General features: G+C 40.4%; 1 protein-coding gene across 1 annotated transcript in view; it reads left to right on the forward strand.

The window, feature by feature from the left end:
- CRLS1 (cardiolipin synthase 1) overlaps window positions 1–23,633 on the forward strand; it is a 23,822-nt gene extending 189 nt beyond the window's left edge. Inside the window, exons 2-7 of the mRNA XM_006894265.1 lie at window positions 4,305–4,442; window positions 10,254–10,383; window positions 16,542–16,627; window positions 17,598–17,666; window positions 22,374–22,465; window positions 23,546–23,633. Of these exons, the coding sequence (XP_006894327.1) occupies window positions 4,305–4,442; window positions 10,254–10,383; window positions 16,542–16,627; window positions 17,598–17,666; window positions 22,374–22,465; window positions 23,546–23,633 (603 nt within the window). The remainder of the gene's footprint in view (window positions 1–4,304; window positions 4,443–10,253; window positions 10,384–16,541; window positions 16,628–17,597; window positions 17,667–22,373; window positions 22,466–23,545) is intronic.
- Window positions 23,634–26,747: the final 3,114 nt, after the last annotated feature.

The following is a 26,747-nucleotide window of genomic DNA, read 5'->3' on the forward strand; positions in this document are numbered from 1 at the left end:
GCTCGGCCTTTGCTGGCCGCGGAGCCGACCACGGAGCCACAGCGCGGACTCGGGCAAGGGGGCGCCCGAGGCTGCGGGCAGAGGGAGGGCCTCCGGCGCCGCTAGCCTGGTACGTACCGACGGGGTGCCCGGGCCGGGGTCGCCCGCCGGCGCTTGCGTCTGTGCGCTTTACACCCCTTGTGCCGGTCAGAGGTTAGGAGCAGAGATCGGGCGGATTCCCGGGGCTCCCACCAGACGCGCTGCCATCTGGTTGGTGCCCCTCGTCTCCGTGGTCCGCTCTATCCTTTCACCCCTCTTCTTACTTAAAGACCGTGATGTCCTAGACGCGAATTCCCACCTTTTAGAATAAGGCAGTGAGAATCTTCCGAAAGTTGTGTGATCAGTCCTTTCTGTTGGCGGGTACAGGTTGGTTTCCCTAACTTTGAGAGGAGGCAGATGAGTGAAATCAGTTCCCTGTAACTTAAAGGTGCTTTGGTGTCTGATTACAGAGAAAGAATTAAGAGAACGCGATTTTTGAGAGAGGGGAACGGAGTATATGTGTCCATTTACCTCTTTCTCTACCTGTTGAGACGCTGTCCTGGCAGGAGTGTGGCGAGCGACCTTTTGATGTCATGTTAGCAAGACTCCTGCAATTATTACATCCTCCATTGTTAGGTCTTCAGCCGCCCCCCCGACTGCTGTCATCAGATGGACAGCATGGGTTGAGGTGGCCGCATCCCGGCGGGGGTCTCAACGCCACTAAAAGCTACAAGCATGTGGCCCTGGGAGTGAGTGCTGGCTGTCCCGAGGTCTCCACATCCCGACAGAAGTCCTTGCCAGGCGCCAGGAGTTTTGGTCGAGTATGCCCCAGGTTATATGGTTGAGTAAATCAGAGATTTTAATTTTAATTTAGATAATTCTAGTTTTTACCTTTCAATTAATTTTCATTTTGAAACATTGACACATTTAACAAGTAGCCACTACGGAGGTTATTTTGTGACAGAGATGTTTTACCTGGAGCTAAAAATAAGAACCTCTTTAACCATTTCATCAGCCCTTCTTCCTTTTTCTTTTTTTAAAAAATTTTATTTTATTATTTTTTTGTGTGTATACCGACAAGTCGGATCTGACTGGTAGAGGAGGAGATTGCCTCACCTACTCCAGCAGAGCATCTGGTGGATTCGAACCGCGAACCTATGGGATTGCAGTGCAGCTTATTGCCACCAGAGCCCTCTTCAGCTCTTTTTCTTAATTCATCAAGTTGATATGATCAGTGTGCAACTTTTGATTTTAATTTTACCCCAGGATGGCCCTGACAATCACGGAATTGGCTAGATAGCCTCCAGTTTATTCAGGCCTTTTTAGTCTCCTGGCGTTCCCTATCAGTTGCTCTACTTTGAATCCGTTTCTTGCTTATTTGGAGTTTGGTCAACAAAATTATCATCTTTCTCGCCCCTGCCCCATCTCTGAAAACACTCTGACCTTTGAACTTGAATTTGGAACAAATTCCAAGGTTGTTTCCATTTACTTGTATAATGTCTTCTGCTTTCAATGAGAGACCCTAAGTAGAGGTTTGTTGCCTTGCTGTTTGTTTGGTGAGTGTTCTTTCAAGAGTTGTACATTTATGTGTCACTTTCAGTCTTTATGCCAACTGACCCCAAAACTCACCGCCCCCAATATCCCTGCAAACTGAGTTCAGTGTTTTGTGCCAAATAGTATTTATAACACAGTTTACATCTTTAGGGAAAGCTTTTTCTTACAGAATGGGCCTTTAAAAATTTCAAAGATGTTCTTACAAAGAGAAGTGGACTAATTTTGTTTTAACCAGTATTAAAGGGCAGGCAGTGTGGTTACTGATTAAAGGGGAGGTTACTTGGAGTCAGTTCTCATTAGGAGAAAGTCTCGTGGGGTGCAAGTGGCAGCCTTGACTCAGTGGAGGAAAAAATCCAGGCATTAAGCAAAGACGTTTTGGTGCCATTTTGTTTCCTGTTGTGCAGTGTCTTCTCTCCTCTGATGTGTTTGAAAGTTGAAGGGGCCTCTCGGGAGACATTTGCAAGGGAAGTTTGTTTTTCAGAGCAGCTGCCACACAGCCTTTTGTTAGTGCCAATTTTCAGCAGCTTCACTTGACAGCAGTGAGTTGAGTTGTTGGCTCCAAATGAAGTTTCCAGGGATCATAAAACACCCCAGGGGATTGTGAAAGCTGTGGGCTCCCAGCCAGTGGGGGGCTTAACATTATTCTTTGTCTGTTTAAAATAGATTTCTGAAACTTCTCTTTGTTTCCCAGAAATCTTTATCCCTAAGCCTCTCTTCATTGGCTTTTAAAAACCATACTCCAATTTAGCAGTGAGGTTAGAGAATTTGAGCACTTTTGTCTATTCGTGTGTGTATATGTGTGTGTGTGTTGATACATAGATAGATAGAAAGATACACACACATACACACTATGTGTGTGTGTGTATATATATATGTGTGTGTCTGTCTGTCTATCTATCTATATGTATATATATGTTGTTGTTAAGTGCCGTTGAGTCGCAGGCGACTCATAGAGACTCTTATGAAGGAGAGTCCTCTAGCTTGGGTGCCTTTCATCCTCTCTCCAGGTTCATAGGGTTTCTGGAGGCAAGCTGTTATGGAAGTGAATGCCTCTCCTCCTTCCAAACTTGTTTTAATTGGGGAGCTCCACCCCACTCTCTGTCCACACTGGGTAGCCAATCATTAACGCATTTGACACATCAGTGTCATGGTGTTCAGCCTCACAGCAACCAAAAGTGAACGAGGTACGGCAACTTGTATACCAGGGCTATACGACCTAGAGGAATGTCTGAACAAAAACAATGAAAGACAGGCCCGAGGGCATAGGTATATATATGTGTGTGTATATATAAAGTTGTTGTTATGTCTTCGAGTCGCTTGTGACTCATAGCGACCCTATCTATGTACAACAGCCCTAAACTCTGCTCTGTCCTGTGCCAATCGCACTGCCTCTGGCACACCCATCCCAATTACCCCAGTCACTGAATCAGTTCACCTCATAGAGGGCCTTCCCCTCCTGCGCTGTCACTCCACCCTCCCAAGCATGATGTCCCTCTTCAAGGACTTGTCCCTTCTTACAACATGTCCAAAGTATGTCAGATGGAGCCTCAGAATCCTTTCCTCCAAGGAGCAGCCCAGCTTAACCCTCTCCAGGATGAATCTTTGTTTTCCTAGCAGTCCATGGTACTCTCAAATACTCTTCTCCAGCACCACAGCTCAAAGGCATCAGTTCTCCTTCTGTCCTCCATAGTCATTGTCCAACTCTGTGATGCATAACAAGTGATAGCAAAGACCGTGGCCTGTATCAGACGCACCTTAGTCTCCAGAGAGACACCATTGCTCTTCAGTACTTTGGAGAGGTCCCTAACAGTAGACTAGACTTTCCCATGGAAATACGTCTTTCAATTTCCTGGCTACTGGTGCCAAGAGTGTTGACTGTGGAGCCAAGCAAGCAAGCAATCTCAATCTCTCTCTCTCTCTCCCCCTCTCCCTCCCTCCCTCCCTCCCTCTCTCCCTCTCTCCCTCTCTCCCTCTCTCCCTCCCTCCCTCCCTCTCTCTTTCTTCCTTTCTTTCAGCATTTCCTTGATGCTTGTATGTAGGACATAAAGGAAGATATTTGCATTAAATCTCTTAAGTCAAAATGCCTAGAATTGATAGTGGGCTACTAACCAAAAGGCTGACAGTTCAAATCTACCAACTTCTCATAGGAGAAAAAGGAGATCTGGTGGCTTTGTGATAAAGAATTGTGCTGCCAACATGAAAGTACGTGGTTTGAATCCAGCAATTGCTCCTCAGGAGAAAGACGAGCAGCTTCTTCCCACGCAATAGTTTCTGCAGTCTTGCTGGAGGGTCAGCTGTGAGTCAATTCCGACTTGATGGCACACACAACGGACTAGTCTTAAATGATGCAAAAGATCTTCCTGAGATTTCTTTCTTAAAAGCAGTGTTGTTAGTAAGATTCTGAATTCTCAGGATGAAGTCGTATATTGACGGCCTGATTTATATAGTAGGTAAAACATGTTTATATCTTTTGGGAAAAATATTTAAATATAGTAGACAACTTTCTATGTTGACTACTTAATACATCTTCATCTTTATTTTGTTAAAGACAATTTGAGAGAAATGTGTGTAAAAAGAATATTGCAAAAATAATAAAAGCTCCATAGAAAGTAATACATTTAGAGTCTGTGTAGCTCTTGATCCTTACACTAATGAAATGTACTCTTCCAATGCACGCGGCTATTTAAGGGATGCGGTTTTAGTATTTAAACTTGGTTGTCTTTGTATTTCAGTATGAAAACCCATGGACAATCCCCAATATGTTGTCAATGACGAGAATTGGCCTGGCCCCGGTTCTGGGCTACTTGATTATTGAAGAAGATTTCAATATTGCATTAGGAGTTTTTGCTTTAGCTGGTCTAACTGATTTGGTAAGTTGTGAATACGCCCCTTGTTTTGTACACACCCCTCTGGATCCCAGTGTCTGCCACTGTGGTGCATTAGCCCAGCCGTGATCTGGTTTCTTTGGATGGAAATTCTCATGATGGGTTTAACCTGGTACTTTGTTTGACAACTTGACTTTAGCATCTGTATGGGACTTTATATAATCTTAGGAGAAAGATGAAGATTTTAAAGGAGGAAGACATAGGAAGGAGGTTTTTCCTCCCCTTTGGTGCCCCCCTCAAGCCTCAGAAATCTTGAATGAACTGAATGCTTGCTTTAGCAATAGAAGTAAGAGCCCTGGACAGCAGTTTTCTGTTTATTGTGAGCTAGGGTAGAGAGAATGATTCTGATCTGAAATGACACTTGATTTTACTGATGGAGAGAGAAAACGTGGAACAGTTGTAATTCAAGGAAGAAAGGATTTGACCAGGAATTTTTGTGGAGGACAGAACTCATGTCAGGGTTAAGCTCACAGGAGGCACTTGACACTCCAGGATTAAATTCTTGACCCCTGCACCACTCCCCAATAGCCGCCCTGCAGAAGACCTTGGGTAGGAGTAAGCATTGGATTTCCTTCCTCTACCTATTATCTTGTTCTTATTATGTGTGTCGATTTGCCTTAACTCATAGTGACCCCCATGTACAACAGCCCTAAACTCTGCTCTATCCTGTGCCAATCTCACTGTCTCCGACACACCCACCCAAACTACCCTAGTCACTGAATCAATCCACCTCATAGAGGGTCTTCCCCTCCTGCACCGTCTTTCCACCCACCCAAGCATGATGTCCTTCTCCAACGACTGGTCCCTCCTTGCAACACATCTAAATTATGTCAGATGAAGCTGCAGAATCCTTGCTCCCAAGGAGCAGCCTGGGTTCACCCTCTCTAGGACGAACTTGTTTGTTTTCCTAGCAGTCCATGGTATATTCAGTACTCTTCTCCAACACCACAGCTCAAAGGCATCAATTCTCCTATCCTCCCTAGTAATTTTAGTCCTACTGTCTTAGCAGATGGAAAAAAGGAAAAGAGAGCTCCAGGACACATCTGTGTTTTTTATAGTAGATTATTAAAAATATCTCAGATTATAATTTATGGGTTCAATTTTTTGGACAGAACAGAAAACTCCATCTTGTATAACATTTGTTTTATTGTTCACCTTGTTTTGGAGGGTTTAGAAGTAGCTTACAAAGGTACACACTCTGACAGAATAGAGTGGAGAGAAGTGGTGTGTGAATAAGAGAAAAACATGTAAAATCTCGTAGGCAGAATTAACAAGTAGGAAGACATGAAGTGTAGTCTTGGGCAGGGCTGACCCGAGATAAATGTAAGCACCCAGACAGCACAGAATTTGACCCTCCTTCAAAGGATGCATGTTTTAAAAGCTTCGTTCAGAATCTGTTTAGTGAGAATAGAATCAAATAATTTTTCTATTCATGAAAGTTGGATAGTATCTTTGTAATATTACCTGTTTTCCTGTTTGCTTTGAGGTTCACAGAAGCAAAATTCTACTTGCCCAGTAGCACTGGTGAGCAATTTAGAATTAATGGAAGATTTTGAGGGTAACAAAAGAGTGCTTTTGTCTCATTCTGTGACAGGTAGCTCCTTTTGGTCACCACGTTTCCCCGTTCTTAACAATCTTTCTTTTGTCTCAGCTTTTATCTCTGAAACCTAATAGAGTCTCCAGATCTATCAGAGGCCATTTTACTGAGAGAGGGGTGTGTGTGGGCGCGTGCACGCGCATGTATGTCTTTATGTCTGTATTAGCATAACAGACAAGATCTTTTCCAGCTGCTGGACTCAATCCCTTTAACTGCCACGCAAGATTGCAGTATTCCCTCAGATGGGAATGAGTACTCATTAATATTTTTTTAATCATTTAAGATAGTGTGTATGGACTCTTCACAGGTATGTTCTGTATGTATGCTGTAGAGTTTTCAATGGCTAAACTGGTCACTGGGTGACTAGCCAACTCATCAGAGGGCATTATTATGATCTGATTTGTATTGTTTGTAGGAATTGGATAGTAGAAAGGCAAGCGTGGAGGTGCAGAGACTGATAGGAGGCTTCCTGTAGTCTGGGAACCCTCAGTGATGCTAGCCTGGACTGTGATGATAGTTTGAAGTTGGAAAGAAGTGGATAGGGCAAGGGTGTATTTTAGAAATAGTGTTGACGTGTGTGGATGGGCTATGGAGGCAAGACAAAGCACGAGCGCTGGGCTCTTTTTCAACAACCAGATGTGTAGATACAACATTTTTTTCTAGTGTTTTTTTTTAATAAAGTTGGGGGATAACAATGTTGTTTCTCTACATCAAGGTACCAAATGGGCAGTGAATAAGTAGTTTGGAGTTAGAGGACGTCCTTGTGAGAGAGAGGTGTGAAACTTAGTGGATAGTTTGTCCAGTGCGTCTGAGAAATCATCTTGGCTGTGGTGAAAGAAGAGAGGGGCTCAGGGAAGTGAGAAAAAGACCAGTAAGAACTGGAAAGGATCAACCAGTGAGGAGGGCAGAAAATGAATCAGCAGTGGAAGAGAAAGAAGATGCAGCTAATCGCCTCCATGAACCGTGAGATGCAAACAACTGGATCACGCCCTGTTACCAAGACTGCACATTTTTAGTAAACATTTTACTTAGGGGTCCTAATTAACATGGCAAATGTAGACTAGACTTTAAAATTCTTGTAGGCTTTTTAGAGTCCTGGAGGCTCTATGAACCCCTGGGACTATTATGTGGAGATTATCTTTAAGCCTTAAGTAAAAAATATCACCTGGTAGTCTTTGGAAAATCACACAGTAGTTCTGCTTAACTAGGAAAAATATCTTTTAATGTCCTTTTAAGAACTAGATATGATCAGTGTCTCTAAATTGATAAATACAGTAGAAACTTGCATTGTTAGATCTTTCCATTTGTATTTGCAAGAACAACAATATTATTTGGAAAAAAAAACTTGATTCTGTGGGTGCCTCACAATGTAAGATGGCTTTAAGAATCCTTCAGCAATATATGTTTATGTCTCTTCTTTGAAGGAGACTTCCGGCCATGGAAAATAAAAACTAGCAGAACTGGAAAGAAAATAGACAAAATCATCACTGAGAGTAGAAGGTTTGGGAGTTGTTTGAAAAGAGCTCCTCCACTACTTAGGGCCCCGGAGTCGTCCCGATTTGTAGTGAGCCTCCGTCGGGTTTCCACGTCTGTCAGTCTTTTACGGGAAGAGCCTGCCCGTTTTTCTCCCTTTGAATGGCTGCTGGATTTGAACTGCCTCCGTTTTGTGTAACAGCCTTTGCGACCAGAGTTCGCCCTGGCCATTTCATAGAAGCTGTGATTTCCAGCCCGTGTGTGTGTGTGTGTGTGTGTGTCTGTGTCTGTAGCAATGTTCAGTTGTTTGAGAGCGGGCCTAGGGTAGAAAGATCTGCATTTAACCAGTGTTGAAATCTAGTTGAGGGAGCTACAGGGGTTTGCAAAGCAGGAACGATGTTGATAGCCCTAGAGTGTGACGTAGATTCGAGATGGATAGTGTAGAAATGAGTGGTAATTGTGAAAATGTAGAAATGGAGGGTGGGAAGTCTCCTCCCATGCCATTAACTGCCTCTGACAACCTGCTAGAGGCTCAGCTATGAGTCGGTTCCAACTTGACAGGACACAAAAACAACAATGGTGAAAAAATGAGGTTAAGTTTCCTGTAATCAGAAGCAGAACTGAGATGATCTATCAAGGATATTTCAGTGCCCAGTTCTGGCCACTCTGTTAACTGTTATCTGACAGTTTAAGAAAATGCTTCTGTATATTGTGATAGAAATAGGTAGTAGTAACTCACTTTGCAGCGTGTTGATCACTGAAAAGTATTAAGCACACTTCACTCTGACAACAAACCAGTACTTTGGGGTAGCTAATGTTTTCTCTGGTTTACCAGTAGGGAATCTGTGGCTCAGCGTGATTAGAGATTGCTTAAGATAACACATTTTAATAGCAGAGCCAGAACTTGAACCCAGTTCCATTCAGCTTCAGAGACCATGGTTATAACCCCTGTCCCATGATACTGCTGTCTCAAGTATTGGAGTACTTGAGATATAGAGAACCTATTCACCTTTTAAAGTGTATCATGTTTAATTGCTTCTAAATTAATTTTTCCCCATGGAAATAGGAGTAGAAAACATCTCATATTTATTGAGACTGACTAATCAGAAAAAGATTGGACATCTACTTCCAAATGAACAGAACTTCGGAAATTTTACGTACAACACTTAGAGCAGGCCAACAGATACGGCACCTGAGGCCGAGCCCTCAAATTTAGCTCACATTTGTTGGTCATGTGGCCAGGAGGGACCAGTCCTTGGAGAAGGGCATCATGCTTGTAAGAATGGAGGTGCAGTGAAAGAGAGGAAGACCCCGAAGAGAGAGATTGACTCACTGACTAGGGTAATTGGGGCTAGGTGTCAAGAATGGGTGAGACTGGCTCAGGACAGCACAGGCTTCAGAGCTGTTGTACACAGGGCTTCTGTGAGTCTCAGGCAACTCAGCAGTGCATAACAGCAACCCAGAAAATGTCCTCCTGCCTTGTGTGGTGCGGTTAGGCGTTACTTAGGCCCAATATTTTGTGATCCCAGGTGGCTTGGTTTTTCTGTTTCTCAAATTAGGCTAAAAATCTAGATATTCATGGGGAAACTTTGAATGAAAAGCTCTTGACAAGTTACCCCAAACTAGTCTGTACGTGGGTCCCGTTTGGCTTAGAGACGTCCCTTGGGTAACTATGGCATCTGCTTTAAAATAGGATTTGTTTCCAAGCTTAGTGAATAATTAAGTATAAAAATTTTACCTACGCTAAATGCAGTGAATGAAGTTTTTTGCTCAAATGCAGGGCAAGCAAATGTGACCTGAACATAAAATGAGCAGTGATAGTTCACAAGCGTAACTAAAAAGTTGAAAATGACAGTAGAACTTCGAGCGTTGGATCCCGTTTTGGAGAAGCTGTTGGCAGTGGCCCTGGAGCCTGTTCTGACCCAGGGAGCCCTGTGTGTGCAGGCGAGGACTTCTGCTCCACAGCACCCTCTTGGCCTGTCTTCTGGACTCCTCTAGATGGAGTTAAACTGCCGACCTCCAGCTCGTAGTTGAGATCTTACTGTATGGCTACCCAGGGACGTGCCAGTAATACCTGTTGCTGTTGAGTGGATTCTGACTCTTGGTGACCTAACAGGACAGACTAGAACTGCCCCATCCAGGTTTCCAAGACTCTAGTACCTTTAACACACAAGCTGCCCCATCTTCCACTCCTAGAGCAGCTGACTGATTGAAACCACTGACCTTTGAGTTGGCAGTTGGGTGCACTTCACCACTGTACCAGCTGAGTTTCTTGAAAAATACACAAAGGGTTATGAAATTGTCTCACAGTTAAAATGGTTGTCCTTGCAAATAAAAGGAGCTTATTTAGAATAGTCACGGTGTGAAGACAGGCACCTAGGCCAGGTTCTGTCAGTCTTGCCTAGTTTTAGATGGACTCTTTACATCTCTGAAATGTGTTTGGGTTTCTCTCACAATAGGGTATTGTGAAAAATAATGAGAAATAACAGGAAGGCTGTGAGAAAGAAAAGTACTATTGAAATGTGAGCTTATTTTCATCCCTTAAGTTTGAAACTAACAAAATTGTTAGAAGTTAAATATGTACCAGTGGAAAAATGAGAGTGTTTGGGTGTAAGAAATGAGATTTTATTAACATTTTATAAAACTAGTGATTATTTTTAAACTTCAAGATAATCTAGTCTGTACCTATTATGACATTTATTTTTTTAAAAACCTTCTCTTTTCAGTTGGATGGATTTATTGCTCGAAACTGGGCCAATCAAAAATCAGCTTTGGGAAGTGCTCTTGATCCACTTGCTGATAAAATACTTATCAGTATCTTGTATGTTAGCTTGACCTATGCAGACCTTATTCCAGGTAAGAACATCATCATGGCATTAGTCAGAGGAGGATTTCTCTTGACTGAGACACAGATAATTCGTTTCAAAAACTGTGTTGCTCAACTTTAAATTGTTTACTTCATTTTAAACTACTTAACTGTTTACTTGTTGAGCTATTTTATATTAACATTTATGTCTGTGTTATAGGAAAAGAATCGTATTCTTAATAAGATTGTTTAAAATGAAAATGGAGCAAATATTATTTCATAATGTTAGTCCATGTTATTCTAGAATCTTTTTGAGCTGCGTTATATATTAAATATTACTAGGGACCTCAGGTACTGTATTTTGCAATGTGTGGCGCTGCTAATCCAGAGACTGCCATTTGGCTGTTGCTGGGACAAAGGTGGCAGTCTGTTCTCTGCCCGGAAAGATTCACAGCCTTAGAAGCCAGTGGGAGAGTGTTGTGAATTGCAGCCAACTCCACAGCAGTGGGTTTTGCTTTGTTGCTGTTAATGGCACCTGTTTGTTTAAAGCCGTTTAAAATCTTTTTATCTTAAGTACAGTTTAGTCTTAATGAAGGAGAACTCTGGGTCCTGAAAATGTCTGTAAAATTGTTATTTAGACTGCCACGCAGTTTTCAAATAAAAATAATTTCTAAATTTTCTGAATACTCTTCTGATATAATCTGTTGCTGTTTTGCCTTATTTTTTAAAAAAATTTCTTCATTTGCATGCAAGTTTACAAGTCATAGGGGTTTTTATTCATTATTTTATAGCATCAATCACAATGTCTCATCAAACCCTTTTTGTGTATTGTCTTTCCTTCACTCATGTTTTATATTTCTCATACGCTTTATTTTCTGCCTCAGCTGTATTTATTAATTAATCAGTTTTTCTCCCTCAATTCAGATTAATCGGTTCCTAAGAATTAGAAATGGGCTCTGAGAAGAGAAGCGCGACTATGTGGCCCTTTAGTAGCTTATTACTGGCATTTGATAGAAAAGTCCTTTACCTTTCAGTTTTTAGTTTCCAATATCAAATTTAAAAATACTTGGACTAATGTTTACATAGAGAGCTCTAGTGTCCTAGTGGTAGGAGTAGCTGTGCTGCCAACTGAAGGCACATGGTTCGAATCCACCAGCTGCTTAGAGGGAGAAAGAGAGGTAGTCTCCTGATATTTACTGCCTCTGAAAAGCCGCTGGAAGGTCAGTTATGGGTCACTTTCCACCCAAGGGCAGTAACAACAATGTTTATGTACTGCGTTGAAAGGATGGTGAGATGTGGATGTGGTTGAGAGGTGAAGGGCGGCAAGAGGGACCTTCATTCTAATGAACAGAATTTGTGGGGAGAAAAAAGAATCCAAAGAGCATTCTATTGACATTATTTAAAATCCCAGGTGTGTGTGTGTGTTTGTCTGTTCTGTCGCTTCTTCAATTTTTAGAAGTTCTGTTGTACTCTGCTTTATTAATTTTGGCCAGCTCTCTTCTCTGTTTACCTGTCTTGGTTTTATCTTCCCTCTTGATCAGTGTTGCCAGAGGTTTGTCAGTATTAATAATCATTTCAAAACCCAGCTTTGGGTTGTCTGCTCTTTTTTGCTCCCACTCTGTAATGTTTTCGTTCCTTCCTGTCTAGTATTTACTGGTTTTGCTGAGTGCTAGGACGCACAGTGACCTTGTGAACGACGGATCTGAAGCCTGTGCTGGCCTGCACCATCCTCACCATCTCTTGATGTCAAGCCCACTGGGATAGTCTCTGGGTCATTCCGTCTCATTGAAGACTTCCTTGTTTTCTCTCAACCTCTGCTTTTCCTTACATGATGTCTTTCTCCAGAGACTAGTTCCTCCTGAAAATATGCACTAAGTGTGGGAGATGGAGTTTCACCATCTAAGGACCATTCTGGTTGTACCTCCTTCAAGACAGACTTGTTTCTTCTTTTGGCAGGCAGTGCATGCGATACTACTCTTTGTCACCACCACAGTTCACAGGCATCTGTTCCTCTTTGGTCTTCCTTATTCATTGTCCAGCTATCCGGTACATGGGAAGCAGTTGAAAATACCGTGGTGTATGCATACCTTGGACTTTACTGGGCTTTAGGACTTTGGAGAGGTCCCTGACAGCAGATTTCCCCAGTGCAGTACGGCTTTGCTTTGGAGTTTTTGACTGCTGCTGCCATGTGTGTAGATTGTGGTTCCAAGTAAAATGAAATCATTGACATCATCTTTTCTTCATCTATCATGAATGTTGTCTGTTGGTTCATTGGTGAGGATTTTTGTTTTCTTGTTATTGAGATGTAATCCCTATTGAAGTACTTATAGCAAGAGTCTGTAATTTAAAATTTTCTAATGCTAAGTAAAACGAGGCAGAGGAAAAGAATTCTGTTACTTTGTTTTGTTTAGTCAGATAAAGCCAATGTATTATTTCAAAATGTAATCAGTAAAATACTAGCTATTTTTTTTTACTTACTAGCTATTTATGCTCCACTTTGGTGGTTACCTGGGAGCCGTCACATTGGCTCGGCCTCTTTGTGACCCATCCTACAGCCGAGCAGGACTCAGCTGGATAGGGAGAAAACATTCCAGTTTTTATCTTTTTTATGAGATTGGGGAGATAGATGTAAGCAGATTATTGAATTTATTCCATTTTTATAGTAGCATAGGGTTAATTTGTCTTTGCTTTTGTGCATGTGTTTGCCACCTTTGCCAGATGGTGGTTCCCTTCCACATGGTGCATTATTTCTTGCACATATACTATATTTGGTATATAGCATATACCAAAGTAAGCCCACTGCTGTTGATTCCGACTCACCGTGACCCTGTAGGGAAGTGTAGCGCTTCCCCTGTACAGTCTCTGAGGCCATTACCTGCCACATACTTCTCCCCCAGAGGAGGTGGTGGGCGCAGACTACTGACTGTTGGGTTAGCAGCCAGGTGTGTGCCCGTTGGACCAACAGGGCCCCTTGTCTACCATATGGTAAATTACAGTTGCTAGTCTGAATGACTTTACAGAATAATGATTTTTTAAAAAGTGAATGGGAATAACAAATAGAATAGAAGTTACCCCCCCCCCCCCAAAAAAAAAGAAGTTAATGGAGTAATCTGTGGATCTTGGTAGGACCACTTAGAGTAAGTAAACAGGACTTGATTGTATTACTTCTTTCAGCAGTAATAAAATGCCCACAGTGGATCTCATTGTTGCAAACATTAGCCATACTTTAGACAGCAGACAGAAAACTCAGGTAGCAATCTCTGCGACGTTTTATACCCCCATCACCACGAACACACTAGCACACTCTGATAAGCCTGTAACGAGATGCTAATCTATGAGATGCTCATTGGAAGATTTTCCTGTTGCTGAGCTGGAAGCCCAGTGACAGCTCTGATCACACAAGCTGTGAATGCTGAAGAACAGAGTTCTAATCCTGCCTGCACTACATGCTAACAGGGTGACCTTGGCCTCATTGTGTAATCTGCCTGAGTTTGCTTGTTTTTGCTGTTTGTAAAATGGGAATAATGATGGAGTCTATTTCATGAGGTTAATATAAAAAAAAAATAAATGACATAATGTATGTGAAATGGTTAAAATAATGCCAGAGGTCCAATACATGGTGCTTTTTGGTAGCTGTAAGCCTTTGCTTTGTATTGCGTTACTTCATCTGCTTTCCTGCATTAACCTTATTTAGGTTTTAATCGTGTTCCTTCCTTCACTGCGGTCATTACATGATAGATGTTCAAGTCCTGTGAGCTTTGGTCTGTTGCTGTGTGCTTTCAGTCCTGGAGGAACCCTGTGTGAGGCTAGATCTGCCCATAGAGTTGGCTGGAATGTGAGCTTCTGCAACTAAGGCAGCTTTGAGGATGTTGTTGACTCTATGATGGGTTTGCTGCGTTTGCCATGGTGATTGTTTTTAGGTTTTATCACCAAATGAATGCCGTAGAAAAGTTGATTTTACAGATTCAGGATCACCTAAAAGTTGTGGTTTACCTGCGGTGTTGCTTGCTTCTTACTGTCATGTTTTCTGCTTGTACCAGGTGTCATGAATTAAGTGGATACGAATTTAACAAAACATTTTCTATTTCGAACGGTGTGACCATTGAGAATCAGGTCAGGGATCAATATTTAAAGCAGAGCAGTGGCCAGCTGAGATTGACATTTTAAAGCTGTGATTAAAATAGCAAGATATTCTTCATATTATAGACCATTGAATTTCAACACTGGAGAAGATTGTTAAGTGTAGCCTCAAAATAATTCCCAAAAAGCTGTTAAAAAGTACCAGGATCCTTTTATTTTAATAATCGAAGGCATTTAAATTGTGTTATTGCTAGCCTCAGGGTGGTTTTGCTGTTTAATTAAAAACAACCCCACATATTCATGATTAAACTCTCCTACAGTCCAGAAAGATATAAAAGGTAGACTTAATCTTCTTGCTATCATTCTCACGAAGGGATTAAGAGGTCTTTGGCTACCCCTTCTGCTGAGTCTAAACTAGAATGCCTAAGGAGTGATGAGAAAACCACTGAAAAAATTCTTTTTTTTCTTTTCATTTTTATTCTTATTAAAATTATAATACATATTAACACAAAAATCAAACCAAGTTTTAAAAAAAAAAATATGCAGACAACCATTACCAGTATTTCTTTCCAAACTTTTTTTAACTGAACTATCAGATGGATATGCAAAAATAAGGATTTAATACATATGCAATACTGTTTTGCAAATCCATTAATTTTTTTATTGCATTAATATGTCAGAGTTTTACAGATGATACAGAAAATATAGGTAAATATTACTGCTAAGACTTAACCATTCAAAAAACCTTTCACCAAAACAGAAATAAAAGATAAATTCTATATATTCCTTAAAATTGTCTCCCCAAATTATGTCAATTTTGCTATACCATCAGTCTAAGAATAATGTATCATTTTCTTATGTGTTAAAAACACATGGGAAGAGTGCACCTAAATTCCAAAATCAATCTCCATAATAGTCTTATGTGTTTCCTACTGCCAAAGGGGCCCTTTAGAGTAGTGAGAGAAGATCTTCACCCTGAAACCCACAGCGTCCCTTTTCAGCAGGAAGTAGCTAAGAGAATACGCCATCCCCTTTTCCTTATGAATCAGGGAGAAGTCTCTCTCAGGGAGGAGTGATAGGGAATGGCAAAGGACACACCGACAAAGAAGATTAATCAGAACTGACTTTGACAAGCACTGTGGCATTTGGACAAGAACAAACTGGGAGGAGGGTAGAGAGAATGGTGCAGTGGTGAATGAATGGAAACCCAAAATCTCTGTAAATGTTTATGAAAATTAATAAAATATAATTATAGAAAAAAAAACCAAAAAAAAACCACATGGGAAAATATGCCAAAGTATGGCTTGAGGCTCAATGTCAAGAACACAAAGATCCTCACTACTGGGCCAATTGGCAGCATCAGGCATCAGGATGGATGGTGAAGAAATGATAAATTCTTGTAATGAGAAAACCATTGAAAAATTCTTGTTGAATTAGAATATGATGGGGAAAAAATGGCCAGACAAAAAAATTCTTGGTTTTTCTGCACATCATTCACATAGGAAATGGTTGTCAGAGAATTAGTCTAGAATGTAGATTTAAAAACAATTAGAGCTCCTGAGACTGCAGAATGTTAAGTTCCTCCTACCCTTTACCTTTCCCCCCCTATAATCCTAACAAGCCTGGCGGGTTGTTGTCCCTCTGCGTTCACAAAGCAGCAGGGAGATAGCAGGGCCTGAGCCGACAAGCCGACATAGACTACAGAGATACAGCTAAAAAACAGTCAAGAGGATCAACATTTGAGAAGCAGACATAGGATTGTAAAAAGCCATAGCTGATACTTTCTTTTGAGGGCAGATTAAAGGTGACCATAAAAATCTGTGGTTCAATGTGACTGATTCTACTAATCAGCACCATAGTTTTTCACATATAATGGGCCCACGTAATACATACACGTAACATGCACAGTACGCACTGCAAACTAATACAGAAAGGAAATGTTCATTTAAAAAATAAAGACAGTAACCTGAATACAATTTCATTATGCAAATACAGCGTTGCTTATAAATGTTTCACTTATGTGAAACAATCAGGTAATAATAAGGCTAAATGGATGAGACTGTATTATATTTATGATATCTGTAAATGATTTCCAAAATCCTAATCAGAATTCTACTTTTGTTTTCAGTTTCACTTACTTATTTGATCATTTCAAGAGATATAATGTTGATTGCTGCTGTTTTTTATGTCAGATATCGAACTCTTCCAACACCGGTGAGTTTGTGTCAAAAAAGTGTTTTTATTATTACTTAGCATAAGAGTAAAAGGGGGGAAAAGCAAATTATTCTGTTGTATACTGAGTTTTACTTTGTGGAAACTTTCCCTACAGTCACCAACAATATTTAAAAATTAAAGCATAGTTGTCATCTTGCTAGTTGAAGGAGTATTTTCCTGTCAAACTATCTTTTTGGTTGCCAACACTTTATCACAAGGCTAGCCAGTGCCCACCTGGCAGCAAATTTAGTGTGTTTCTCTAGATCAAAGCCCTGTTGACTAATATGGATTCTCTAGAACTAGACTGAAATTAAAGGTTGCCTGAACATGGAATGATTTCTTTGCAAATATTGCTTTACAAATATTTGAGCACATAAACATAATAACTTCATCTTTTGGTTTCCAAATTAATGAAACTAGAGAGATACCAATATTTCAGTTTTTAATCTTTTATAAAAATAGTAGTAGGTGAGTTTATTTAGTAAAAATATGTGATCAAACACACTTTATGAAATCTGTTTGCTGTTAACATAGGAATTGAGAAATAAGCCTGTATACTTTAAAATGATTCTCACTAACCATGGAAGGGAAGATTTTTGTAACAGTTACATTTTCTATAACACAATAATGAAGATTCACATAAAGAACTGGAGTAGTTTGTTGTGTGCCCTCTAGTTGATCCCCGCCCCAGAGAGTCTGCCTGGCTTGGGGTCCTGCCTACCTAAGGTCCTGCCTAGCCCGGGGTCTGCCTAGCCCCAGGGTCCTGCCTAGCCTGTCATCTTTAAAGAGAAGCCAGGGACAAATGCCTGGCCTCAGAGTGTGACCTTAACCACTGTACCACCAGCAGTTCTTTTACCTAGTGTGGACCTAGGTATAGAACTAGCAAGTAACTCTTACCTACAAGTAATAACAAATTGGTTGCCTTAAAACTAATAGTAAAAGATGGTTTGTTTTTTCTGTCCTCTGTCAGAGAACACTTTCTAAATATTTTAATCCTTGCTATGCCACCGCCAGATTAAAACCAACATTCATCAGCAAGGTAAGAACTACAATGTGTGTTGGGGGGTGGCAGTGGGGAGAGTGCATGTGTGTGTGTGTGTGTGTGTGTGTGTGTGTGCGCGCGCGCGCATATGTGCATGTGTGTGTGCCCATGTGCACACGTGCATGTATGTGTATTATGATGAATATGAATTCCAGTCTGGAGCAGTTGAACAAGAGACAGATTATTTCAGTACTTTGTAGAAGATGGCAAATGGGATCATGGAAGCAATTTTAACTAAAGCTTTTTGGAACTTTAGCATGTGTGTTGTATTTTGAAAGGTTTGTATTTTGTGGTTTGAGAGATTACATCTGTGACTAAGATAACAGCAACTGATTGGAGACAGTGAAGGGAGAGTATTGCTTCTTGATTGATGTATACATACATATGTGGGATAAAAGACTTTATGAAGATCCCCTCCTGCCTTTACAACCTTTCCCTCTGGGAAAACACTCATAAGATAGTTTCTTTCTTTCTTTTTTTTTTTTAAGAAAAAACCCCAAGATTGGTTAGATTTTCATAACAGACTATGAATGAATGGGTCAGGACTGGTATTTTCATTTTCAAGAGTGATTGTTGGACTTGTAAAGGGAAAGGAGAAAGTTTTACTCACGGTGGCTATACGTGTGAACCTTACCTGATTGGCTACATCTTTGGAAAAAGTCATCGGGAAACTCAATCTCAGCAGTCAGAACCAGGCCACGTGCTAACCATGGGCCAGACCACCAGATATTCATGTGCAAGTTCAAACACACTGAAGAAAATGAAAACAGATTTGGAAGAAGTGAATAGGATCCTGAGTCTGTCCCACCTGACTTTAAAAAAGCATCTCAAAAACAGATTCTAGGCATTAAACACTGCTGATCGAAGACAAGGTAATAAGCTGTGGGATCACATCAAGGATCTCATCTATGAAGAAAGCGGAGGGTCATTATAAAGATAGGGGAAAAGGAAAAGACCAAAATAGATGTCTAAAGAGACTCTGAAAATTGCATTAGAGTGTTGAGAAGGCAAAACAAAGGGAAGAAATGACGAAGTAAAGGAGTTCAACAGAAGATTTCTAAGGACAGCTTTAGAAGACAAAAAAAATTATTATGACAGAATATGCAAAGAGCTGGAATCATAAAATCAAAAGAAGAACTAGTTAGGCATTTCTTAGTCTTAAGAAGACTGAAGAATCAATCCAGGCCTTGACTTCCAAAACTGGAATCATAAAATCAAAAGAAGAACTAGTTCGGCATTTCTCAGTCTTAAGAAGACTGAAGAATCAATCCAGGCCTTGACTTCCAAAACTGAAAGATGCTATGGGTAAAATTTTAAATGATCCAGGAAGTATCAAAAGAAGATGGAAAGAATACACTGAGTCACTGTACCAAAAAGAATTGGCTGTTAACATTTCAAGAAATCACATATGATTAGGAACCAGTGGTAATGGAGGAGGAAGGTGAAGCTGCCCTAAAGGCATTGACAAAACCTTAGACCCGAGGAATTGATGGAATACCAACTGACATCTTCCAACAAGCATATGCAGCACTGTACGTACACACCAGGCTGTGCCAGGAAATCTGGAAGCATTCCATATTTGTTCCCATGCCTAAGAAAAGGTGAGCCAGCACAGTGTGGAAACTATCCCACACAGTATCATTGATACCTCATACAAGCAAAATCTTGGTGAAGATTGTTAAGAAAAGTCTAGAACAGTACATTGACAGAACTGCTCCAAATCCCAGCTGGATTTAGAAGATGTCAGGGCACCAAGGATATCATTGCCGATGTCAAATGGATATTGGTGGAAAGTAGAGAATACCAGAAGGATAACCATCTGTGTTTTATGGACTATGCAAAGGTAGTTGACTGTGTGGACCACCACAAATTACAGCTACCATTGAGAAGAGTGGGAATCCCAAATCAGTTACTGTGCTCATACCAAACCAGTACTTAAACAAGAAGCCGTTATCCAGACAGAGCAAGAGAACACTGTGTGGTTTAAAATCAAGAAAGATGTGTGCCAGGGTTATATTGTTTCTCCATGCCTAGTCAATCTATATGCTGAACAAATCACACCAGAAGCTAGACTTTATGAAGAAGAAGGTGGCCTTAGGATCAGAAGACTTCTCAATGAGCCTGCATTATGTAGATGACACAGATTTGCTTGCTGAAAGTGAGGAGGACTTGAAGTATTTGCTACAGAAGGTCAAAGAATGCAGCCTTCGATAAGAACTACATCTCACCATCAAGAGAACAAAAATCACTGGGCCAATAAGTAACATTATGATAGGTAGAGAGAAGATTGAAGTTGTCAACTACTTCATCTTATTTGGATCCACAATCAAGATCCTTGAGAGCAGCAATTGGGAAATCACAAGATGAGTTACGCTGGGAAGATCAGCTGTAGGTACATCAGTTTAAAGTGTGCCTGATCCAAGCCATATCTTTTTTTTAAAAGTTATTTATTTTAATGAAAATTTACACAGAGGCTTTGGATTTCCATTCATTCATTGTTGCACACTTTCCTCCCTGCTCAGAACACCCCCTCCCTCCCCAAATAAATTCTTTTATTGTTATACAGTCTCCACCCCAAGTCCACTCTATTATGCAGCCTTTGTTCTGGGCTCCTGTCATGACAATAATACCTAATCACATATCCCTTTTAAACAGTTCTCTCCTTTATCTGTTTCAATGCAGTATACATAATTTATCCCATCTTTCTCAGTCTCCCTCCAACCCCAATATCAGTCCCATTTTACAACAGTAGCACTGTGCAGTATTTGTCCTTTTGTGACTGAGATATTTCATCCAGCATAATGTCCTCCAGGGTCAATAATATTTCATGAGTTCCTTTTCAATACAGCATAGTATTTCATTGTGTGAATATATAACAGCTTCTCTATCCATTCGTCTGTTGATGGGCACTTAGGTTGTTTCCAACTCCTTGCTATTATGAACAAAGCTGCGATAAACATGGGTGTGCATATATCTGCTTGGGTGGCAGTTATGGTTTCCTTGGGTATATTCCCAGTAGTGGAATTGCTGGGTTAAATGGTTCTTTGCAACTTTTTGAGAAAGTGCCATACTGCCTTCTATAGTGGTTGCACCATTTTACACTCCCACCAACAGTGAATAAGAGTTCCAGTTTCTCCACAACCTTGCCAGCATTTGTTATTTGCTGTTCTGTTAAATTTTGCTATTTTTACTGGAGTGAGATGATATATCATAGTTGTCTTGAAGCCATATCTTTTGCTTGCTATACATCTGAAAGTTGGACAGTGAGTAAGGATGACAGAAGAATAATCAAAGCTTTTGAGTTGTGTTGGAGAAGAAAACAGGTCAACAGAACAGTCTATGAACTTTCAGGAGAACAAACTTACCTATCTTGTAGAAAATTAAACCATTGAATGATAGTAATTTTTTTTTTTAAAAAAAGTTAAACTAGGGTGTTCCTTTGAGAGAAGGATGGTGAAACTTCATCTCTATTTTGGGCATGTTTTTAAGAGTCGCCCATCTTTGCAGTGGGACACCTTTGGAAAGGTAGAGGGGCCGGTATGAGAGTGGATGCCCTCGACAAGGTGGATTGGCACAGTGACTGCAGCAGTGGGCTCTCGTATGTCAGAGATGATAAGGATGGCATGTTGTTATGTGCCGTTAAGTCACTTGTAAGTCATAGCAACTCTATGTACAAGAGCCCTGCTCTATCCTAGGCCAACCTCATTGTCTCCGATATACCTGCTCCCACTACCCCAATCACTGGGTCAAGTGCTTTTATCGCGCCTCAGGTGGACTGTTATATACATGCATGGGTTTTTCTGGCCTCAAATGACTTGTACAGCTGTTTGAGTGCTGTTGATGTTGAGTACTGTCGAGTTGGAACTGACCCGTAGCTGACACTAGTGGGTTTTCAGAGGCAGTTTAATCGCACGGGAGGAGATTGCCCATTCTTCTCCCACAGAGCAGTTGGTGTATTTGAACTGCGTGCATTTAGGATTGCAGTGCCGTTTCTTACCAGTAGGCCACCAGAGCTCCCAGTGTAAGTGTATCACTACATAATAAGTGGTATAAAAATGTGCAGAGACTTGCTTATTTGCTTTTGAAAATTAAATGGATACCTTGTCGTTTGGCTGCAGGACATAAGGAGCAGAGGGAGCTTTCCGTGGATTCTGGTTTTTTGTCCTTCCTTTTCAGCACAGGGCCACCTGTTAGGCCATAGAGACTGCATTGCCTCCTCTAGAAAGCCTCTTTCAGGAAGAGGAGTGCATTTCCGTTTTCTAACCTTACTGAGTTTGCTGTGCGGACGCACGAAAGGATATACATGGAGGAGGTCGTGGGCAGTCTCGGTTTTGGGTTTGGCTCTGTAATCTGCAGATAAGTTACTTGGTACCTTCTCACCTATGAAGAGGCAGCTTAGCTGTCTTCATATTCTAATGGACAGTTGGGGGCAAAGAAATTGCAAAAAAATTTGTAGCATCATTGAATTGCTGTACAGATAGTGATGTGTTCTGTGAGCAGCTGTGAAGACAGACAGGCCTGTGAGTGAAGTTGCCCCATTAAGTATACGGAGGATATAGCACTTTTAAGCGTGCTGGGTTAACTCTTTTTGTCTCACAGGAATGCAGTAGGATATAGCTGGCATTACTTTGTATTATCTATCGATCTATCTCTATCTCTATCTATCTCTATATATCTATTTTTTTTTCTCCACACCTTCCCCAGGTAAACACAGCAGTCCAGTTAATCTTGGTGGCAGCTTCTCTGGCAGCTCCAGTTTTCAACTATGCTGACAGCATATATCTTCAGATATTGTGGTAAGCTAAATTTAGAAGTCCTCTTTGAGAATGTCAGCAAAATGGCATATTGTGACAAGCCTCTGATAACTTTGTTTTTTTTTTATGGTGTTTCCTGAGCACCGACTGGTTAGAGCTGTGGGCTGTATTTTCTGACTGGGTCCTCAAGAAGTTTACCACAAATCCTGTTTAGTAACTTTGTGCACCTTGAAAAGCTGAGAGGTCCCGGTAATGTGTTGAGGTTTCTGAAAAGGAAAAAAAATACTTGTAGGTTTCTTGTAGGGAAGACAAGGCTTTAGCGAGGTAGGGGCGTCTGAGGCTTGTGGTCTAGGTCAAGTTCCTGGAGGGGACGTCACGTCAAGTGAGGGCTGAGATGCAAAGTGGTGGTGTGGGTAAGTATGCTCAGCCACTTGACTGCAGACTGCTGTTAGTGAAAGGGTAAGAGTGGCAGGGAAACTTGGAGAAAGATGTTTTAACACTTTCTTGCTTGGTACAGGATAGGCCAAAGAATTATTGGCTAATCAAGGTTAGTTAAGCAAAGAATCTTTAAAAATGCTAAACATTTGATTTTATTGGGGAATTTCAAAGAAAAGCAAGAAGGCTTGTTCTGTTAATTCTCTTAAGGGCAAATTAGTAAAGAAGTTGAAAGGTTTTAAAAATGATCCCAAGATATTATGGTTCTCAAAATCTGCATGAATTAGAGTCTAATTAACCTTGGCATACGGCAATCACTTACCATCCTCCTCTTTTCTGAGTGTTTGCATACAGAATTGTGTGTGTTTCACACTTGCCTTCCCCAACAGCCACTCTTAACTGAGCAGTGTGGGTCAGTGGAAAGGAGCATGTGGGCATTTGAATGAGGCTGAGCCACACACAGACCCCGTACTCCATTTCCTCCTCTATTAAATGAGCTTGTGGGATTAAAACAAGGACATGAGACACTTGGAATACTATGTGATTAAAATGGCATAACTAGTGTTACTCTCTTTCAGGGGATCATAAGCTAGATTTTATTTGATACTACTAATTCAAAAGGAGTAATTTTCACTGGATTTTGGACTTACCAGCTAAATTTTGTTCCCCATCCCCTTTCCATAAAAGGTGTTTTACAGCATTCACCACGGCTGCCTCAGCTTACAGCTACTATCATTATGGTCGGAAAACTGTTCAGGTGATAAAAGACAGATGAAAGTCATCCATCACCATTCGGAGGAAGCAGTATCTATACTTCATTGGCACTGGGCCATTTGGAAATCTGCAGGAACATTTCCATTTCGGTGTTCAGTGTGAAAAAGGACTTTTCAGAACCAACCATGTCATTGAAATTGAAGTAGTGTGCAGTGCAAATAAGCTTGATCATGGGTATATGTGGAATTTCCAGTGTATTTTTAAATACAAATAAAACTATAGAATTTTTTATCTTAGGTTTCTTGATTAATTTAAAAGCTATCAACTATTCCAGTTATTGTCAATCACTTTTTAAGACATTAAAGAAACAGAATTTTCCAGAGCATGAAAACCTGAGTGGACACATTCTTTAAGTAGAGTTTACTTATTCACAGAACACTAAGATACTTTCTGGGTTTAAAAAAATATATATCCCATTCAGCTTGACTAAAAATTTTATTTGATTTTTAAATCTTCCCACATCAGTTCATGTGGTTAATACTTGATTATATAGAATATTGGGGAAGGGGGTAATAAAGGTAACTGTGGATGAAATAAAGTTGTATGGAAATTTAGAATGTATTAAACTGTGAAATAATTAATAAGATACAAGGTAGAACGATTGAAGTTCATGCTCAGTAAAGACTTCCCACTTCTCAGGTGCTTATCTATGAAGCTAACAGGTAACAGCAGTGGTTGGAATATGAGAACCTGTCGTTACCTTTGGCCATCCGGGAGGCAGGGACCTGCATCGTGTCTCCCACCATTTCTGTCATAGCAACGTTTGTATAATACTTGGAACCCGTATTCATGTGATATGTAAATAATATGAAACTGTATATTTTTCAAAGATTTTTAAAAATTTTGAGGTATCTTTTTTTTCTTTTTTGTTAAAATACTAAAGGAATAAAAAGAGCTGGAAATAACTTGTTTCCTTGATGCTAAACAAAGCTTTATTTTCTCTGTACGTGTAACTTCTCTTACTGCACACATGCCATGATGGAGTTCACCACTATTGGTTAAGTCACTTATCTTAATGACGTGACACTGGTTATAGTCATACTGAAGGTTTCACCTTTTTTTTTTTAAAAAAAACCATTTTCTTTGAGGATAATTTATTGTAATCTGCTTGTTTTTGTAACATCTATGGATGCAACTTACAGTAATCAGTATGAGGTCAAGTTGGTTTATTGTGTGAGCATCTTTGTTCGTTTATTGTCTTGAGCATCTTTGTTGAGTTTTTTCTGGTAGTTCTTTCTTTTCTTGAGAGTGGTGTATTGAAGTCTCCAACTACTATAGTATTGTTGAACTTAATAGTAATCAAAGAAACAAGTTTTTAGAAAAGATCTCACACATTTCTTTTGTTTCAAGACTTTAGTCTTTTCTGTTTTTTGTAGTATAGAGAGATAAGATGTGTAGTGGTAGTTTTATTGACCATCAGCCATTTTTGGTGTTTAATGTTTACTTCATGTCTGTTACCTATTTTTACTGTTGTCTTCACAGATAACCTAAAAAGAAGCTGTGATCCTTATTTTACAGATGTGGAAACTGAAGCTTAGAGATTCAGAAATTCCCTTCAGATCACAAATGTGGTCCACACTCTTTAACTCTTTCAAGCACTATGCTATGTTACTACGACTGGAAAGGTTTATTCCTGACATCTTGGAAAGAATTGTAGAAATGTTTATAGTACATGAAAGCTGTGTTAGGAATGTTTAAATCTGCGTAGTGCACGAAACCCCTCCACTGATAAGGATAGCATTTGAAAGGTACAGAGGACTCTCATATATATTCTCTTACTCTGGCCTTCACACTGATTCTGGACAAAACCCAGTGTTTAATAGTTGAACTTCCAAAAAGATTCTTTTCATTCCTTTTGTTTTAATATAAGGGACAGACTTCACTGACGACTTCCTTAGTGACTTTAGTCCTTTTTAGTCCTCTGGACTCGCTAGCGAGTCAACACCTCTGGTGTTGAGGTCATGTTCAGGCCATTTCAGATCCCCAGCTCTGCTGTCTGTGCTAAATTTGTTAGTATTAAGAGGCAGGATAGTGTCATTGTCTTAGTGTAGCCAATCCATACAGAAGTCTAACTTTCACCTTAAATCATAATTCTTTAGTCTTTTTTTAAAAAAACCGTCCATCGGCAGCATATTTTTAGTTACATAAATGCCACAGAACATTCAGTATTTTGTTAACATGGAATAATGTTAAAATTGTTTTGCAGCCTCGTTCTTAATGAGCTGATTAGATATTTTGGTGATGTAGCCTGTACGGAATGGCACCACTATCCTACAGGCCTTAATTACGTCCCTCTGACTGTTCATATCTCCCAGTTGCCCCACAGGAGAAAGATGGGCGGCCTCCTGTTAGTGCACAGCCTTGGGAATCCAGTGGAGGGCCAGCTGTGAGTCAGTTCCACCTCAACAGCAGTGAGGGAGGTAACTAGATGATGTGACAGTGTTGACACATTCTGTTTCATGATCATGTGTGCGTATGTATGGTGAGTATAGGCACAGGGGATTGTCATAGAACAGAGTCGTGCCGTGAACAAGGCAAGTCCCTTTAAACTCCCGAGTCCAGAGTGTGGCTTCAGCTTGTACCTCTCTAATCTTGACAGCTTTAAAGTGGGGGCGAATGATCCCCCAGGCCTCATAAGCCCAAACTAGATGTGGAACTTGTTCTCTTGTTGTTTAAACTTTCACTGCTTAACCTCAGCAATACAGTCCTTAAACAGGAGCTGAATGTAATTGTCACATTATCCAGTTTCCTCAGATGAAAGTGCTTAGTAGTTTTAGAGAAGCTTTTAAAGAAAGAATAATTTCTAGCAAGTTGCTTAGAGGATGTTCTTACCTATAAGAGTGATAGAAATTTTTTAACTTGGTTAAAAATCTTCTTGAAAGACAAGAAATAGCACAAAACATGAGCTATAATCTGGAATAAGAGGTCCACTGTGGAGTGGGCTTAAAGAGGCGGGAGGGGAAGAAAATGTGCAACAATTTAAAATGAAACATTATGTTAAAAAAAACACAAGAAGTATTAAATTTATGTTTTAAACATAAAAAAAGCCAAAACAAAACATGAGCTATGTTACCCTGAGAAGTTACAGCAACCCTCAGAGCTCGGAGGCTGGCAT

Source organism: Elephantulus edwardii, unplaced genomic scaffold (genome assembly GCF_000299155.1).
Source record: "Elephantulus edwardii isolate Elephantulus edwardi_28Jun2011 unplaced genomic scaffold, EleEdw1.0 scaffold00138, whole genome shotgun sequence".
Classification (NCBI taxonomy): Eukaryota; Metazoa; Chordata; class Mammalia; order Macroscelidea; family Macroscelididae; genus Elephantulus; species Elephantulus edwardii.